The sequence below is a fragment of the Panulirus ornatus genome, chromosome 2 (genome assembly GCF_036320965.1).
Source record: "Panulirus ornatus isolate Po-2019 chromosome 2, ASM3632096v1, whole genome shotgun sequence".
Taxonomy (NCBI): Eukaryota; Metazoa; Arthropoda; class Malacostraca; order Decapoda; family Palinuridae; genus Panulirus; species Panulirus ornatus.
In genome coordinates, this window is record NC_092225.1 from 33,222,115 (window position 1) to 33,242,097 (window position 19,983).

General features: G+C 40.6%; 1 protein-coding gene across 3 annotated transcripts in view; it reads right to left on the reverse strand.

The window, feature by feature from the left end:
* The window catches only part of pnut (septin 7-like protein pnut), a 150,678-nt gene that overhangs the window by 6,848 nt on the left and 123,847 nt on the right, over positions 1 to 19,983 (reverse strand). The window contains exon 10 of one of the 3 annotated variants that reach the window (XM_071675074.1): positions 19,118 to 19,726. The exons of the other annotated variants lie outside the window; for them this stretch is intronic. Within the exon in view, the coding sequence (XP_071531175.1) occupies positions 19,600 to 19,726 (127 nt within the window). The 3' untranslated portion in view covers positions 19,118 to 19,599. Of the gene's footprint in view, positions 1 to 19,117; positions 19,727 to 19,983 lie in introns of those variants that run through there. 3 annotated transcript variants of the gene reach the window in all.

Sequence of the window (19,983 nt, forward strand, 5' to 3'; positions counted from 1 at the left end):
ACGAAAGAAATGGCCCAACCCACCCCCATACACATGTATATACATACGTCCACACACGCAAATATACATACCTACACAACTTTCCATGGTTTACCCCAGACACTTCACATGCCCTGATTCAATCCACTGACAGCACGTCAACCCCGGTATACCACATCGATCCACTTCACTCTATTCCTTGCCCTCCTGCATGTTCAGGCCCCGATCACACAATTTGGTCTCCAATTTGGTCTCTCACTTCTCCTCGTTCCCTCCACCTCCAACACATATATCCTCTTGGTCAATCTTTCCTCACTCATTCTCTCCATGTGCCCAAACCATTACAAAACACCCTCTTCTGCTCTCTCAACCACGCTCTTTTTATTTCCACACATCTCTCTTGCCCTTACGTTACTTACTCGATCAAACCACCTCACACCACACACTGTCCTCAAACATCTCATTTCCAGCACATCCATCCTCCTGCGCACAACTCTATCCATAGCCCACGCCTCGCAACCATACAACATTGTTGGAACCACTATTCCTTCAAACATACCCATTTTTGCTTTCCGAGATAATGTTCTCGACTTCCACACATTCTTCAAGGATCCCAGGATTTTCACCCCCTCCCCCACCCTATGATCCACTTCCGCTTCCATGGTTCCATCCACTGCCAGATCCACTCCAAGATATCTAAAACACTTTACTTCCTCCAGTTTTTCTCCATTCAAACTTACCTCCCAATTGACTTGACCCTCAACCCTACTGTACCTAATTACCTTGCTCTTATTCACATTTACTCTTAACTTTCTTCTTTCACACACTTTACCAAACTCAGTCACCAGCTTCTGCAGTTTCTCACATGAATCAGCCACCACCACTGTATCATCAGCGAACAACAACTGACTCACTTTCCAAGCTCTCTCATCCCCAACAGACTTCATACTTGCCCCTCTTTCCAAAACTCTTGCATTCACCTCCCTAACAACCCCATCCATAAACAAATTAAACAACCATGGAGACATCACACACCCCTGCCGCAAACCTACATTCACTGAGAACCAATCACTTTCCTCTCTTCCTACACGTACACATGCCTTACATCCTCGATAAAAACTTTTCACTGCTTCTAACAACTTGCCTCCCACACCATATATTCTTAATACCTTCCACAGAGCATCTCTATCAACTCTATCATATGCCTTCTCCAGATCCATAAATGCTACATACAAATCCATTTGCTTTTCTAAGTATTTCTCATACATTCTTCAAAGCAAACACCTGATCCACACATCCTCTACCACTTCTGAAACCACACTATTTTATTTTATTATTTTATTTTATATTATACTTAATCGCCGTCTCCAGTGTCAACGAGGCAGCGCAAGGAAACAGACGAGGAATGGCCCAACCCACCCACATACACATGTATATACATGAACACCCATACACACACATATACATAAATATACATTTCAACATATACATACACACATATACATATATAATGTACATACATATTCATACTTGCTGCCTTCGTCCATTCCCATCGCAACCCCGCCACACATGAAATATCATTATTATTATTATTTCATTTTTTATTATACATAATCGCTGTCTCCCGTGTCAGCAAGGTAGCGCAAGGAAACAGATGAGGAATGGCCAAACCCACCCACATACACATGTATATACATAAACACCCATACACGAACATATACATTTCAATATATACATATATACCCATGTATATATTCATACTTGCTGCCTTTATCCATTCCTGTCACCATCCCACCACATAAGAAACAGCATCCACCCCCCCTCCCTCTATTCCTTGCACCCCTTTCACCCTGTAGGTTCAAGCCCCGATCGCTCAAAATCTTTTTCACTCCATCCTTCCACCTCCAGTTTGGTCTCCCACTTCTCCTTGTTCCCTCCACCTCTGACATATACATTCTCTTTGTCAATCTTTCCTCACTCATTCTCTCCAAGTGTCCAAACCATTTCAAATTCTCCCTCTTCTGCTCTCTCAACCATACTCTTCTTTTACCACACATCTCTCTTACCCTTTCATTACTTGCTCGATCAAACCACCTCACACCACATATTGTCCTCAAACATTTTGTTCCAACACATCCACCCTCCTCATTATTACTATTATCATCATTACTGGTAGGTATTAGTTGGTAAGGAGCTAACAACCAGGGAGTTATAATACTTGTACTATCCGCCTGGGTATCGGGAGAGTTTGTGGTGGCTGCGTAGTGAGTCAGCACTTCAGTAGTTGACAAGTTGCACTCCTCTGATCCAGGTAGCTGTTTTTTGTTTCTGTCTTACCCACACATGGACTACTGGCATTCTGTCCACAAACATCCAATCTCTCTTTGTCATACATAACACCTGACAACACTTAAATCACACAGCTCATGCTTTGTAACTCTAGATTTTACTGTGATGAGTACTATGTGGTAGCCCTGCCTTTTGACAAAATGGTAGGAGCAATAGATAGATGTAGTAGGTAGGAAGATTTGTGCAGAAGCATTAAGTATAAGTAGAAGAAAGGATCATTAGGCAGGAAAATCATGTAGAAGTAGTTAGCAGGAACATTAGCTCGAAGCCTCTGCAAACACTACACTAGAGTTGCCCTCTGCCAGTTGCTTGTTAAGGGTAAAGCACTGAAGGCTGAGAAGCGGCACTGGAGTTCATTAATTATGAGGACTCTATTAACGTGGCCACCCCCTCAAGGGAGTTCCACTTAGGAAAAGGCATCAGAGATACATTATTATTGAGTAACTAGGAACCTTTGTCAAAATTCAACTGCAGATTCATGGGTATGCTTTCACTGGGAACAAGGTAAGGTGGGCTTCTTTTTGGGGTGACAAGGTCCTTGACAATGCTGTAGTCTTTCCTGTCCACTGATACAGACTCATCAAAAGGGACTTCATGATTGCAGCTGGAGTCCATTAACACCGCCCATAATGAAGCATAATACAGGCGTCAATTCCATGTTTGCCTTATTCATCCATCCCTGTAAATCTTCCTGTTCCATCATCTTGATGTCAAACTTCATTTCAGTATCGTCTTATCACCTATCCAATGACAGGCATTCATCAAGAACTGTAGCATCTATTTCTATAACTTTACTAAGCAATATGATCATGGCACTCTACAGCTGTGACCCTGATACCTCTGTTCAAACAGCTTCTGAATAAGGGACACAGCTAAATCCAAATCCAAATTTCAGAATTACAGTTATCAATAATATTTTCCACAAAATAGGAATATTATAAATTTGCATTAGTACAACAAAAATATATGAAAGAATATTTGTAGAACTGTTGCTGCGTCTTTTTAGCCTTTTCTTTCTTTCTTTTAAACTATTCGCCATTTTCCGCGTTAGCGAGGTAGCGTTAAGAACAGAGGTCTGGGCCTTTTTTGAAATATCCTCACCTGGCCCCCTCTGTTCCTTCTTTTGGAAAATTGAAAAAAAAAAAAAAACGAGAGGGGAGGATTTCCAGCCCCCCGCTCCCTCCCCTTTTAGTCGCCTTCTACGACACGCAGGGAATACGTGGGAAGTATTCTTAATTCCCTATCCCCAGGGATAGGGGATATATTTCTTTGTAAACTAACAAATGTTGTACAAACTATCACCTCGAAATCAATGACGAATGTACTTTACTGCATAATAAAACTTCAGGATGGTTCTGAAAGCGTCAATTGTCCATAAGAAAATAACTATATAAATGAGGCTTTGTATTAATATTTCAAAACTTTTTGAGAAAGTTTTATTTCTTATATCTGGAGTTATCATTCCTTGAAACCATCAGTACAACAAAAATATATGAAAGAATATTTGTAGAACTGTTGCTACGTCTTTTTAGCCATCGGATATATTTCTTTGTAAACTAACACAAATGTTGTACAAACTATCACCTCGAAATCAATGACGAATGTACTTTACTGCATAATAAAACTTCAGGATGGTTCTGAAAGCGTCAATTGTCCATAAGAAAATAACTATATAAATGAGGCTTTGTATTGATATTTCAAAACTTTTTGAAAAAGTTTTATTTCTTATATCTGGAGTTATCATTCCTTGAAACCATATTAGACAATGTAAAGAGGCATTACTGGACAATGTGCTAATTGATAAGTATGCAAATGATAGGCTCTTGGATCTGAATGTGTTGAGAGGGGCAGCTTGGTGGTATGCCTGACTTGATGGAGGTGAGGGTGAAGGTTTCTTGAGGCTTTACAAAAAGAGGAAAGGATATGAGTGGGAAGAGGGTTGTATTAGTAAGTGAGCTTGGAAAAGAGGCTTATGAGAGAATATGAAGAGAGTTTGAGTGTTGAATGGCAAAATGTGATATTAAATGAAGTCTGGGTTTTTGGGAAAGGATGGGAGGTGTTTAAGGAAGCACTACTTACACATGCAAGAGAAAAGCGTAGCATGTAGAAGGTGGGAGATGGACAGATGAGAAAGGGTAGTGAGTGTTTAGATGAGGAACTTACCATGTTTCATTTTCCTAATGATTCTGGGTATATACTAGATCACGCACACCAATGTGACCTCTTGCAATGAGGGAGATAAGTTACTAGTGAATGAGAATAGACTATTTGTAAGGAACAGTGCAAGTGATTGGGAGATATACTGTAAGAGGCAGTATGATGAAAGGAGGGTAAAGGGGCAGGAGAAGGCAATTGTGAGTTGGAATTAGTGAATAGCAGCTAGCTTCTGGCAGAACATGTTTTGTATAGAGGTTAGTAATGTAGGATAAACAAGAGAACAAATGAGTACACTGATGAAGGAGGCAAATGAGGAAGTGGTAACAGGCAGAAATAAGATGGACAGGAGATGGGGTAAATATTTTGAAGGGATGTTATGACAGCAAATGTAGAATATTTTGGTTATGGAGGTATGTGACTGTGAGAGAGTCATAACAAGTGGTTTGGTGAAAATGGAAGGGGTGGTAAAAGTGCTGTGCAAGATGAAATGCAGCAAAGCAGTTGGAGCGGATAGGATTCCAGCTGAATTTCTGAAGAAAGGGGGTGGATTGTGTTAATTGGTTAAACCCTCTAACTATTATCTTGTTGCTTTGACATCCACTATTTCGAAAGTCTTTGAATCTCATCTCAGCTTCCATATCCTTAGACATTTTGAATCACAGCATTCTCTCTGTGTGGCTTCTGTGAGGTGAGATCTACTCGTGATATTCATTCCTAACTTACTAATGTCTGTCTGGTCATCACCTCTGAAAGATTTTTGGGAATCCTATGTAGCTGCACTCAATGTGTCCAGAGTTTTTGACAATATGTGGCATCAGGGTCTCATCCCTAAACTCACCTCTTCTGACTTTCCTACCTCATATTTAGCTTCCTTTCTGGCAGTTCTATCTCTGTGGTTGTTGATGGATCAAGCCTCTCCCCTTTCTCCATAAAAACAATAGAGTCCCTCAAGGTTCTGTCCTCTCTCCTACACCTTTTCTCTTTTTCATAAACAATTTCCTTTCTTATAAAAAAACCAAATGCACTCATATGCTGACATATAAACATTGCATTCCTTCATCCTTCAATTCTTCTCTTGCTCAATCTGCATCTTGTGTTGACACAACTTCCTCAGTAAACTCAGCCTTGAACAGGTAAATTTAATGCCTCCAAAACCCAGTTTTTGCCCATCTCTACTGAAAATTCCTCACAACTTTTCTCTCTCCTTTGACTGTTCAGTAATTTCACCTCTTGACTCAATGAGCATCCTTGTGTATGGCCGTAATATCCACACAGTCTTAGAAATCCCATATTACAGAAATAGCTAAATCTGCCTCTAAAAAACTGGGAGTCCTGTTTAGATGGTGAAGTTTCTTTTCTTCCAAACAGTTGTTCTGTTAATGCAAAAGAATTATACATCCATATATGGAGTACTGCTGTCACATCTGGTGTGGCTCTAGCTCTGTATCCTTACTTTATAGAGAAGAAAGCAGTCCAACTTATCAATTCTCCCCTGCTAACTTCAAAACTTGACCCACTTGCCCTGTACATCAATGTCCATCCACCTTCTCTCTTTTAGAGGTATTACTTGAGTTTTTGCTCCTGGGAGTTAGCTGCTTGTGTGTTGCCACCATTAGCTAGATCATACAATACTTGGCAAGCTGTTGCATCACATGATTACTGTCTGGCCATTAGCAATTCAATGATGAGTCATTTTCTTAGTTTCTTTCTCTGTACCTCAAAACTTTGGAACTGTCTTTCTCAATAACTATGACCTGGCACATTAAAAAGACATTTTTCACTTCCTCCAAAATTTGTAAATACTTTTCCTTCTCTCTTCTTTTCTCCTTTTATTAACCTCTTTATATTCCAATTAAGGCCTGGCCTTTATATGGACTCTTGCCCATGACTGGAGCATCCAATGTAAAGTAAACAAAGTTTGGAGTTTTACTGTATGTACAGCTCTTATTGAATTGCCTGAGGATTGCTGAAATATTTGTATGGTGCCACTTCATAAAGGTGATAGGACAAAAATGAATGTTCAAACTACACAATTTGTTGAGTGTACCTGGTAAGTTCTATCCAAGAGTGGTGATTCTGATGGTGGTGGCATGCACAGAGCTTTAGACTGGGGAGAACATTGTGGCTTCAGAATTGATATAGGATGTATGAAGTAAGTGTTTGCAAAATGCTCAAAGAAACAGAGGGTCCTCTATGTGGCATATATGGATCCGGAGAAAATGTATGATAGGGTTGACATATACATGCTGTGGAAGGTATTGCATGTATATGGTGTAGGAGGATAGCATGTACAAGTATGGAGAGAGGAGTGAGTGGTTCCACGTAAGGGTGGGTCTGCATCAGGGGTGTGTAATGTCACCATGGCTGTTTTTTTATTTGTTCATCGATGGGATGGTAAAGGAGGTGAATGCAAGGGTCTTGGAGAGAGGGGGCAGGCATGCAGTTTGCTGAGGGCCTTGGAGGTGAGTCAGTTGTAAGCTGATGACATGATGCTGGTGGCAGATTCAAGTGAGAAACTGCAGAGGCTGGTGTTTGAGTTTGGGAGTGTGTGAAAGGAAAAAGTTGAAAGTAAATCTGAATAAATGTTTGGTTACTAGGTTTAGCAGTAAAGAGGAACAGATTATTTGGAGTGTGAGTTTGAATGGGGAAAATCTGGGAGAAGTGGAATGTTTTAATAAATGGGAGTAAATATGGCAGCAATTGGAACCTGGAAGCTAAAGTGAGCCAAGTGAGGATATTCCGTGTAAGGCTCAGTCCTCTGTTCTTAATGCTACCTCGCTAATGTGGGAATTGACGAATATGTATGCAAAAAAAAAAGAGGTGAAAAAGAGGGCAAATAAGAGTTGAGGTGATAAAGTATCATTAAATTTTAGGGAGAATATAAAGATGTTTTAGAAAGAGGTAAATAAAAAGCAAAAGACAAGAGAACAAATGGGAACTTCGGTGAAGTGGGTAAATGGGGAGGTAATAACAAGTAGTGATGAAGTAAGAAGGAGATGGAATGAATATTATGAAGGTTTGTTGAATGTGTTTGATGACAGAGTGGCAGATATAGGGTGTTTTGGTCGGGGTGGTGTGCAAAGTGAGAGGGGTCAGGGAATATGGGGGTAAATGGGGAGGTAATAACAAGTAGTGATGAAGTAAGAAGGAGATGGAATGAATATTTTGAAGGTTTGTTGAATGTGTTTGATGACAGAGTGGCAGATATAGGGTGTTTTGGTTGGGGTGGTTTGCGAAGTGAGAGGGGTCAGGGAAAATGGTCTGGTGAACAAAGTAGTGAAAGCTTTGCGTAAGATGAAAGCCAGCAAGGTGGTGGATTTGGATGGTATAACAGTGGAATCTATAAAAAAAAAAGGGATGACTAAGTTGTTGCTTGGTTGGTAAGGATATTCAATGTATGTATGGATAAATGGTGAAGTGCCTAAGGATTGGTGGAATGCATGCAAAGTGCCAATGTACAAAGGCAAAGGGGATAAAGGGAGTGTTCAAATTAAAGAGACATAAATTTGTTGAGAAATTTGTTGAGAAATTCCTGGGAAATTATATGGGAGGGTACTGACTGAGAGGGTAAAGGCATGTAAGCATCAGATTGGGGAAGAGCAGCATGGATTCAGAAGTGGTAGAGGATGTCTGGATCAGGTGTTTGCTTTGAAGAATGTATGTGAGAAATACTTAGAAAAGCAATTGGATTTGTATGTAGCATTTATAGATCTGGAGAAGGCATATGATAGAGTTGATAGAGATGCTCTGTGGAAGGTATTAAGAATGCATGGTGTGGGAGGCAAGTTGCTAGAAGCAGTGAAAAGTTCTTATCGAGGATGTAAGGCATGTGTACGAGCAGGAAGGGAAGAAAGTGATTGGTTCTCGGTGAATATATATATATATATATATATATTTTTTTTTTTTTTTTTTATACTTTGTCGCTGTCTCCCGCGTTTGCGAGGTAGCGCAAGGAAACAGACGAAAGAAATGGCCCAACCCCCCCCCCCATACACATGTACATACACACGTCCACACACGCAAATATACATACCTACACAGCTTTCCATGGTTTACCCCAGACGCTTCACATGCCCCGACTCAATCCACTGACAGCACGTCAACCCCTGTATACCACATCGCTCCAATTCACTCTATTCCTTGCCCTCCTTTCACCCTCCTGCATGTTCAGGCCCCGATCACACAAAATCTTTTTCACTCCATCTTTCCACCTCCAATTTGGTCTCCCTCTTCTCCTCGTTCCCTCCACCACCGACACATATATCCTCTTGGTCAATCTTTCCTCACTCATTCTCTCCATGTGCCCAAACCATTTCAAAACACCCTCTTCTGCTCTCTCAACCACGCTCTTTTTATTTCCACACATCTCTCTTACCCTTACGTTACTTACTCGATCAAACCACCTCACACCACACATTTTCCTCAAACATCTCATTTCCAGCACATCCATCCTCCTGCGCACAACTCTATCCATAGCCCACGCCTCGCAACCATACAACATTGTTGGAACCACTATTCCTTCAAACATACCCATTTTTGCTTTCCGAGATAATGTTCTCGACTTCCACACATTTTTCAAGGCTCCCAAAATTTTCGCCCCCTCCCCCACCCTATGATCCACTTCCGCTTCCATGGTTCCATCCGCTGACAGATCCACTCCCAGATATCTAAAACACTTCACTTCCTCCAGTTTTTCTCCATTCAAACTCACCTCCCAATTGACTTGACCCTCAACCCTACTGTACCTAATAACCTTGCTCTTATTCACATTTACTCTTAACTTTCTTCTTCCACACACTTTACCAAACTCAGTCACCAGCTTCTGCAGTTTCTCACATGAATCAGCCACCAGCGCTGTATCATCAGCGAACAACAACTGACTCACTTCCCAAGCTCTCTCATCCCCAACAGACTTCATACTTGCCCCCCTTTCCAGGACTCTTGCATTTACCTCCCTAACAACCCCATCCATAAACAAATTAAACAACCATGGAGACATCACACACCCCTGCCGCAAACCTACATTCACTGAGAACCAATCACCTTCCTCTCTTCCTACACGTACACATGCCTTACATCCTCGATAAAAACTTTTCACTGCTTCTAACAACTTGCCTCCCACACCATATATTCTTAATATCTTCCACAGAGCATCTCTATCAACTCTATCATATATATATATATATATATATATATATATATATATATATATATATATATATATATATATATTTTTTTTTTGCTTTGTCGCTGTCTCCCGCGTTTGCGAGGTAGCGCAAGGAAACAGACGAAAGAAATGGCCCAACCTACCCCCATACACATGTATATACATACGTCCACACACGCAAATATACATACCTACACAGCTTTCCATGGTTTACCCCAGACGCTTCACATGCCCTGATTCAATCCACTGACAGCATGTCAACCCCGGTATACCACATCGATCCAATTCACTCTATCACTTGCCCTCCTTTCATCCTCCTGCATGTTCAGTCCCCGATCACACAAAATCTTTTTCACTCCATCTTTCCACCTCCAATTTGGTCTCCCACTTCTCCTCGTTCCCTCCACCTCCGACACACATATCCTCTTGGTCAATCTTTCCTCACTCATTCTCTCCATGTGCCCAAACCATTTCAAAACACCCTCTTCTGCTCTCTCAACCACGCTCTTTTTATTTCCACACATCTCTCTTACCCTTATGTTACTTACTCAATCAAACCACCTCACACCACACATTGTCCTCAAACATCTCATTTCCAGCACATCCATCCTCCTGCGCACAACTCTATCCATAGCCCACGCCTCGCAACCATACAACATTGTTGGAACCACTATTCCTTCAAACATACCCATTTTTGCTTTCCGAGATAATGTTCTCGACTTCCACACATTCTTCAATGCTCCCAGAATTTTTGCCCCCTCCCCCACCCTATGATTCACTTCCACTTCTATGGTTCCATCTGCTGCCAGATCCACTCCCAGATATCTAAAACACTTTACTTCCTCCAGTTTTGCTCCATTCAAACTTACCTCCCAATTGACTTGACCCTCAACCCTACTGTACCTAATAACCTTGCTCTTATTCACATTTACTCTTAACTTTCTTCTTTCACACACTTTACCAAACTCAGTCACCAGCTTCTGCAGTTTCTCACATGAATCAGCCACCAGCGCTGTATCATCAGCAAACAACAACTGACTCACTTCCCAAGCTCTCTCATCCACAACAGACTTCATACTTGCCCCTCTTTCCAAAACTCTTGCATTTACCTCCCTAACAACTCCATCCATAAACAAATTAAACAACCATGGAGACATCACACACCCCTGCCGCAAACCTACATTCACTGAGAACCAATCACTTTCCTCTCTTCCTACACATACACATGCCTTACATCCTCGATAAAAACTTTTCACTGCTTCTAACAACTTGCCTCCCACACCATATATTCTTAATACCTTCCACAGAGCATCTCTATCAACTCTATCATATGCCTTCTCCAGATCCATAAATGCTACATACAAATCCATTTGCTTTTCTAAGTATTTCTCACATACATTCCTCAAAGCAAACATCTGATCCCCACATCCTCTACCACTTCTGAAACCACACTGCTCTTCCCCAATCTGATGCTCTGTACATGCCTTCACCCTCTCAATCAATACCCTCCCATATAATTTACCAGGAATACTCAACAAACTTATACCTCTGTAATTTGAGCACTCACTATTATCCCCTTTGCCTTTGTACGCATTCCGCCAATCCTCAGGCACCTCACCATGAGTCATACATTCATTAAATAACCTTACCAACCAGTCAATAATACAGTCACCCCCTTTTTTAATAAATTCCACTGCAATACCATCCACACCTGCTGCCTTGCCGGCTTTCATCTTCCGCAAAGCTTTTACTACCTCTTCTCTGTTTACCAAATTATTTTCCCTAACCCTCTCACTTTGCACACCACCTCGACCAAAACACCCTATATCTGCCACTCTATCATCAAACACATTCAACAAATCTTCAAAATACTCACTCCATCTCCTTTTCACATCACCACTACTTGTTATCACCTCCCCATTTGCACCCTTCACTGAAGTTCCCATTTGCTCCCTTGTCTTACACACTTTATTTACCTCCTTCCAGAACATCTTTTTATTCTCCCTAAAATTTAATGATACTCTCTCACCCCAACTCTCATTTGCCCTCTTTTTCACCTCTTGCACCTTTCTCTTGACCTCCTGTCTCTTTCTTTTATACATCTCCCACTCAATTGCATTTTTTCCCTGCAAAAATCGTCCAAAAGCCTCTCTCTTCTCTTTCACTAATAATCTTACTTCTTCATCCCACCACTCACTACCCTTTCTAATCAACCCACCTCCCACTCTTCTCATGCCATAAGCATCTTTTACGCAATCCATCACTGATTCCCTAAATACATCCCATTCCTCCCCCACTCCCCTTACTTCCATTGTTCTCACCTTTTTCCATTCTGTACTCAGTCTCTCCTGGTACTTCCTCACACAAGTCTCCTTCCCAAGCTCCCTTACTCTCACCACCCTCTTCACCCCAACATTCACTCTTCTTTTCTGAAAACCCATACAAATCTTCACCTTAGCCTCCACAAGATAATGATCAGACATCCCTCCAGTTGCACCTCTCAGCACATTAATATATATATACCTCGCAAACGCGGGAGACAGCGACAAAGTATGATAAATATAAATAATAAATATATATATATATATATATATATATATATATATATATATATATATATATATATATATATATATATATATATATATTTATCCCTGGGGATAGGGGAGAAAGAATACTTCCCACGTATTCCCTGCGTGTCGTAGAAGGCGACTAAAAGGGAAGGGAGCGGGGGGCTGGAAATCCTCCCCTCTCGTTTTTTTTTTTTAAAAGATCTTGTTTCTAAGTTTTTACATAATTCCGTCGAAGCAAACTTGTTCACAGCAGTGAAAAGTTTTACTCAGTGTAAACCACTGCTTGTCCCCAATGATGAGTTGTAAATGCTTCATCCTCAGTAATTATGCGCCCATGGATGTTACGGAATGATCTCCAAGTTTTAATTCGCTTTATGAGCATCGTCTATTACCCGGTGCTTGATACCCATTGCGATCTAGGGCCCATGTATAAGTCATTTGGGTACTTACAGAGCATTAATACAGTCACTTGCTTTTTGTGATAATTCGCTGGCTATCCATCACTACTGATCATTAGACTTTATTTCATGAAATTTTACTATCTTTCATTTATACAATATTATTGGAACTACGATTCATTGAAAGACACGAATGACAAAAACCCTATATCTTTCTTTTTACTTTAACTAGCCATTCCACATTTCAAAATTCACTCCATTCTTTAGCACAATGCCCCACTATTGTATACCTCCCATTGCCCCCTTCTGAGTTCCCATTTTTGAAATTAAAAAAAAAAATTAATTGAACCTCCAGAACACTTTATTCTCCCTAAAACTTTCACTGCATACCTTTCAGCCGCCTCTCAAGCCACGTTTTCATCTGGAAGTATTTCTTTCCTCCTGATCCCCTTATCTTTTATACATCTCCCATAATTATTTTTATCTATATATAAATATTGTAAAAGCTTTCTTCTTTACATATATCTTACTTCTTCATCGCGCAGCGTATCGCTTGTGCGTGTCATTTTCCCCTACCTCCATCGATACATAAAGCGATCGTTAAAGCAATACCTTCCCTTTTCCCTGCAGTAGTCGTTGCAAGCGCATTAATGCGATTGGTTCTCACCTTTTTCCATTCTACTCATCTCTTTTTGTACTTTTTCCTTCCACAAGATCCTCCAGAGTCGTTCTGTGACACCTATCCCCCAAACCCACCTTCTTTCTTAAACCCATACAATCTTACCTAGCCGCAATTATTTATTTTTTTTTTTTTTTTCAAACTATTCGCCATTTCCCGCGTTAGCGAGGTAGCGTTAAGAACAGAGAACTGGGCCACTGAGGGAATATCCTCACCTGGCCCCCTTCTCTGTTCCTTCTTTTGGAAAATTAAAAAAAATTGAGAGGGGAGGATTTCCAGCCCCCCGCTCCCTCCCCTTTTAGTCGCCTTCTACGACACGCAGGGAATACGTGGGAAGTATTCTTTCTCCCCTATCCCCAGGGATATATATATATATATATATATATATATATATATATATATATATATATATATATATATATATGTGAAAAAAGGAGAGATAGGTAGTGTGTTTGAGGAAAGGAACCTGGATGTTTTGGCTCTGAGTGAAACGGAGCTCAAGGGTGAAGGGGAAGAGTGGTTTGGGAATGTCTTGGGAGTAAAGTCAGGGGTTAGTGAGAGGACAAGAGCAAGGGAAGGAGTAGCAGTACTCCTGAAACAGGAGTTGTGGGAGTACGTGATAGAATGTAAGAAAGTAAATTCTCGATTAATATGGGTAAAACTGAAAGTTGATGGAGAGAGATGGGTGATTATTGGTGCATATGCACCTGGGCATGAGAAGAAAGATCATGAGAGGCAAGTGTTTTGGGAGCAGCTGAATGAGTGTGTTAGTGGTTTTGATGCACGAGACTGGGTTATAGTGATGGGTGATTTGAATGCAAAGGTGAGTAATGTTGCAGTTGAGGGAATAATTGGTATACATGGGGTGTTCAGTGTTGTAAATGGAAATGGTGAAGAGCTTGTAGATTTATGTGCTGAAAAAGGACTGATGATTGGGAATACCTGGTTTAAAAAGCGAGATATACATAAGTATACTTATGTAAGTAGGAGAGATGGCCAGAGAGCGTTATTGGATTACGTGTTAATTGACAGGCGCGCGAAAGAGAGACTTTTGGATGTTAATGTGCTGAGAGGTGCAACTGGAGGGATGTCTGATCATTATCTTGTAGAGGCTAAGGTGAAGATTTGTATGGGTTTTCAGAAAAAAAGAGTGAATGTTGGGGTGAAGAGGGTGGTGAGAGGAAGTGAGCTTGGGAAGGAGACTTGTGTGAGGAAGTACCAGGAGAGACTGAGTACAGAATGGAAAAAGGTGAGAACAATGGAAGTAAGGGGAGTGGGGGAGGAATGGGATGTATTTAGGGAATCAGTGATGGATTGCGCAAAAGATGCTTGTGGCATGAGAAGAGTGGGAGGTGGGTTGATTAGAAAGGGTAGTGAGTGGTGGGATGAAGAAGTAAGAGTATTAGTGAAAGAGAAGAGAGAGGCATTTGGACGATTTTTGCAGGGAAAAAATGCAGCTGAGTGGGAGATGTATAAAAGAAAGAGACAGGAGGTCAAGAGAAAGGTGCAAGAGGTAAAAAAAAAGGGCAAATGAGAGTTGGGGTGAGAGAGTATCATTAAATTTTAGGGAGAATAAAAAGATGTTCTGGAAGGAGGTAAATAAAGTGCGTAAGACAAGGGAGCAAATGGGAACTTCAGTGAAGGACGCAAATGGGGAGGTGATAACAAGTAGTGGTGATGTGAGAAGGAGATGGAGTGAGTATTTTGAAGATTTGTTGAATGTGTTTGATGATAGAGTGGCAGATATAGGGTGTTTTGGTCGAGGTGGTGTGCAAAGTGAGAGGGTTAGGGAAAGTGATTTGGTGGACAGAGAAGAGGTAGTAAAAGCTTTGCGGAAGATGAAAGCCGGCAAGGCGGCAGGTTTGGATGGTATTGCAGTGGAATTTATTAAAAAAGGGGGTGACTGTATTGTTGACTGGTTGGTAAGGTTATTTAATGTATGTATGACTCACGGTGAGGTGCCTGAGGATTGGCGGAATGTGTGCATAGTGCCATTGTACAAAGGCAAAGGGGATAAGAGTGAGTGCTCAAATTACAGAGGTATAAGTTTGTTGAGTATTCCTGGTAAATTATATGGGAGGGTATTGATTGAGAGGGTGAAGGCATGTACAGAGCATCAGATTGGGGAAGAGCAGTGTGGTTTCAGAAGTGGTAGAGGATGTGTGGATCAGGTGTTTGCTTTGAAGAATGTATGTGAGAAATACTTAGAAAAGCAAATGGATTTGTATGTAGCATTTATGGATCTGGAGAAGGCATATGATAGAGTTGATAGAGATGCTCTGTGGAAGGTATTAAGAATATATGGTGTGGGAGGCAAGTTGTTAGAAGCAGTGAAAAGTTTTTATCGAGGATGTAAGGCATGTGTACGTGTAGGAAGAGAGGAAAGTGATTGGTTCTCAGTGAATGTAGGTTTGCGGCAGGGGTGTGTGATGTCTCCATGGTTGTTTAATTTGTTTATGGATGGGGTTGTTAGGGAGGTGAATGCAAGAGTTTTGGAAAGAGGGGCAAGTATGAAGTCTGTTGTGGATGAGAGAGCTTGGGAAGTGAGTCAGTTGTTGTTCGCTGATGATACAGCGCTGGTGGCTGATTCATGTGAGAAACTGCAGAAGCTGGTGACTGAGTTTGGTAAAGTGTGTGAAAGAAGAAAGTTAAGAGTAAATGTGAATAAGAGCAAGGTTATTAGGTACAGTAGGGTTGAAGGTCAAGTCAATTGGGAGGTGAGTTTGAATGGAGAAAAACTGGAGGAAGTGAAGTGTTTTAGATATCTGGGAGTGGATCTGGCAGCGGATGGAACCATGGAAGCAGAAGTGGATCATAGGGTGGGGGAGGGGGCGAAAATTCTGGGAGCCTTGAAGAATGTGTGGAAGTCGAGAACATTATCTCGGAAAGCAAAAATGGGTATGTTTGAAGGAATAGTGGTTCCAACAATGTTGTATGGTTGCGAGGCGTGGGCTATGGATAGAGTTGTGCGCAGGAGGATGGATGTGCTGGAAATGAGATGTTTGAGGACAATGTGTGGTGTGAGGTGGTTTGATCGAGTAAGTAACGTAAGGGTAAGAGAGATGTGTGGAAATAAAAAGAGCGTGGTTGAGAGAGCAGAAGAGGGTGTTTTGAAATGGTTTGGGCACATGGAGAGAATGAGTGAGGAAAGATTGACCAAGAGGATATATGTGTCGGAGGTGGAGGGAACGAGGAGAAGAGGGAGACCAAATTGGAGGTGGAAAGATGGAGTGAAAAAGATTTTGTGTGATCGGGGCCTGAACATGCAGGAGGGTGAAAGGAGGGCAAAGAATAGAGTGAATTGGAGCGATGTGGTATACCGGGGTTGACGTGCTGTCAGTGGATTGAATCAAGGCATGTGTATGGGGGTGGGTTGGGCCATTTCTTTCGTCTGTTTCCTTGCGCTACCTCGCAAACGCGGGAGACAGCGGGGGGGGAAAAAAAAAAAAAAAAAAAAAAAAATTATATTCTAAAAACATGTCTCCATGACTCCCTATCACTTTGTGAATCAAAATTCCCCATTCTATCTCTTTATAATTCAAATCACCCCTTATCAGTGCTGTACCATCTTTAGGAAGTAAGTGTTTTACAGCTTCATGTACCATCCTGGCTGTTCCTTCATTGTTATCAATGTATATCTCTAAATCACAGCAGTCCTATAGAGGATTATATAATATTAATATCCATATACTCTTCTTTCCTAATTTTCCCATTATGAATTGTCTGAATGGGCCATATTTCTTGAAACTAAAGGCTAAAAGCTAATCCTCCCCCTCCTTTGCCTTCTTTTTTCTTTCTTGATATCATGTACCAATCTGGGCAGTTTCCACAACTCCAACAATATCTGGTGCACTTTCCATTGTATGATCCTTGAAATCCAACTCTTTACCACTGACTATCAATCCACCAACATCTGAATACATCTCTTTCAGTCTGACATTACCATCTCCTAAATCTGCTGTCCTCTCTGGAGTGCTGGCAGAGCTGCTTCATCCTTTTGCCACATGTAATGTCTCCAGTTTTTTGTCTTTTGAAGGAACTCTGTACTTTTCTCCCTCTCCCCCTTTGGTTTGGCATACTGAATTCCTCTTCCCTTCAAGATTCTTAGTTTTTATAAGTACTTTCTAACTTGATGACTGTTGGTCAAAACATGACTATAACTGGTCGCTCCCTTAAGTCTTGGTTATAATCATCAGCTCTCCTTTCCTTTATCATGGATATCATATCTGGTAGTCCCATAGCCTCCTGTAATCTTATAATATGTATTTCCTCCTTTTTCCACTTTCTTCCTTAACTGGTGTATGAACTTTCAAGCCAAAAATAATTAGTGATTTAAGTTTATCAACCTCCACTTTAACAATCTTTCTAATTTGGTGCCACCCACTTTATCAGCTAGATTCCTCAGTGTAGAAGTGTCAGCCTCTGTGTCCCCAACTTTCTTCAATAATTTCTTGTTTAGCTAGCAGGTACTTGTCTTGTGTGTCCTGTACTTTTCTTAACCTTCCATCCTATCTAACTCAACTCTCTGACACTTTTAATAATTTCTTATTTAGCTAGCTGGCACTTGTCCTGTGTGTCCTGTACTTTTCTCAACCTTCCATCCTATCTAACTCATCTCTCTGACACTGGTAAGAGTAAACCGACTGAAGTTCCTGCTTCCTTCCCCATCACAACTTAGATCCTTTTTTTTCAAGTAACATTTGACAAAAATGTTTCTGATACGTCACTTTTGTGTTCAGCACTTACTCCTTGACATTAGCTCAAGATTCCTCCCATCCAAGTCACCCAAGAACCAACATCCAACCCCAGGCAAAGACAAAAACTTATCCCTGCTTCATACTTCAGTAACCTATACAAAGGTCCCTTTCCATTAACAAACATGACACTGACAAAACACATACACACAGTAATGACTTGACAAGCAATGACTAAACAACTACCCTGCTAACATAGTCAAAAACTCCATTTCACCAGATGTGCACTCATCTGAAACTACACTCCCCAAGCATGTGTTTATTATCAAGAGCATGACTGACTTTCAATTAAAAAGAAATAGTCACTCTAAAGTTTATCTACTTCTGCAACTGAGTCCAATTTAGTGAGAAATCATAGGATGGCCTGCGACATATCACTGTACAGAATCAGATTTAAGACACTTCATATCGAGAAGTCAACCAATATCTGACATCACTGTAATTTAAACCTCTTGCTGAAAGATCCAAGTTACTAATCATAAAAGAATACTACACATCTGGAAACAAATCACAATCTTATAGTTGCAGCTCATTTGACTGACTTCATTATAAATACTGGTCTTGATCAAAGAATTCTAAAGTCATCTATCACCTAAGCATCTTGATGAGCTGCCATCAACTCAAGAACCTTCAAAACAGCTTGTCAAACAAAGGTCAATCTAATGGGGGGATGAAGAAGAAAAAATCTCATGGTTCAATCCATCGACATATGTAGCAACCTTCCTTCCCTGCTTCACTGACCTCCATGTCAGCAAAATAATATACTGGTCATATCCAAGGTTCTACATGGTGAAAAGGTCTGTTGTACTACCATCTTCAGGCAAGTTCTAAAGCCACAGTTCTAATTTGTTTACATTAATCACCATTAGCTAAAAACCAGTATGAGGTTATTTGAGGACAGATTGTTCACAATTTTGTTTAAATTTTTCAGGATTCTATTTCATGTTGAGTCCACCTGCATGACTGAAAGGGCATGTAAGAAATTGTTGTCATACCTCATTTGATATCAAGTGCAAAAGTAAGGCATCACTTATTAAGACATTATAATAATAATTATCATCAAAGGAGTGAGAAGAATTTAGTATTTGACTCATGCAGACATGGAAAGAATACATCTACATACAGATGAATGCATCGGTATTTCAAGTATAGAATTCTTCAGCTCTAACTCACTAACATCAAAATAAGAGAAGACCAAGGCCCCTCCTGCTATGTATCTGCACAGTAAATCACAGCCTCAAGCAATTATTTCATAAAATATAAATCAATTTCACTATCTTACTGTAATGTTTTGATAATTTCATGGTAGGCGTTTCTTACATTATTATAGTCATCTTACATGGGTTAAACCTCATTATCATATATGTATAACAGTCATCATCTTGACACACTTAAGTGATAACAACATCATATCAACAAAAAACTTTCATGTTCACAAGACTATGTATGATACAACTTGAGCATCAAAAACAAACGAAATGTGTAACATGTAATGAATGACAGCATAAACATATTCCCTCATCTCTCTTCTAATCTTGGCCTATTACTGCTGGTTACACTGCTCATTCTGTTTGAATTTGTGTCTGGGAAGTGAGTAGGTACGTGAGAACTTTGGGGAGCTCTTCTGAGAGCCTCCTGAAGCAGTGCTGGAAGACGCCAGGGAGGAGGTCCTGTTAGTGGGAGGTAGCCGGGGGTTAGTGAGCACACACTCACACATGAACACATCGCACTGATTGTATAATCTAAGTTAAAAAGATATCAATGGATTCCTACTTACACTTCTATACTAGACACATCTGTATGTATTGATGCCAACCCTTTAATCTTACTTTTCTACACTTGGAACTAACCTCTACATAACTGAGTTAATCCTACCCTCTTAATATATAAGATCAACTCAATGGTAGAAAGAAAATTACTTTAACAC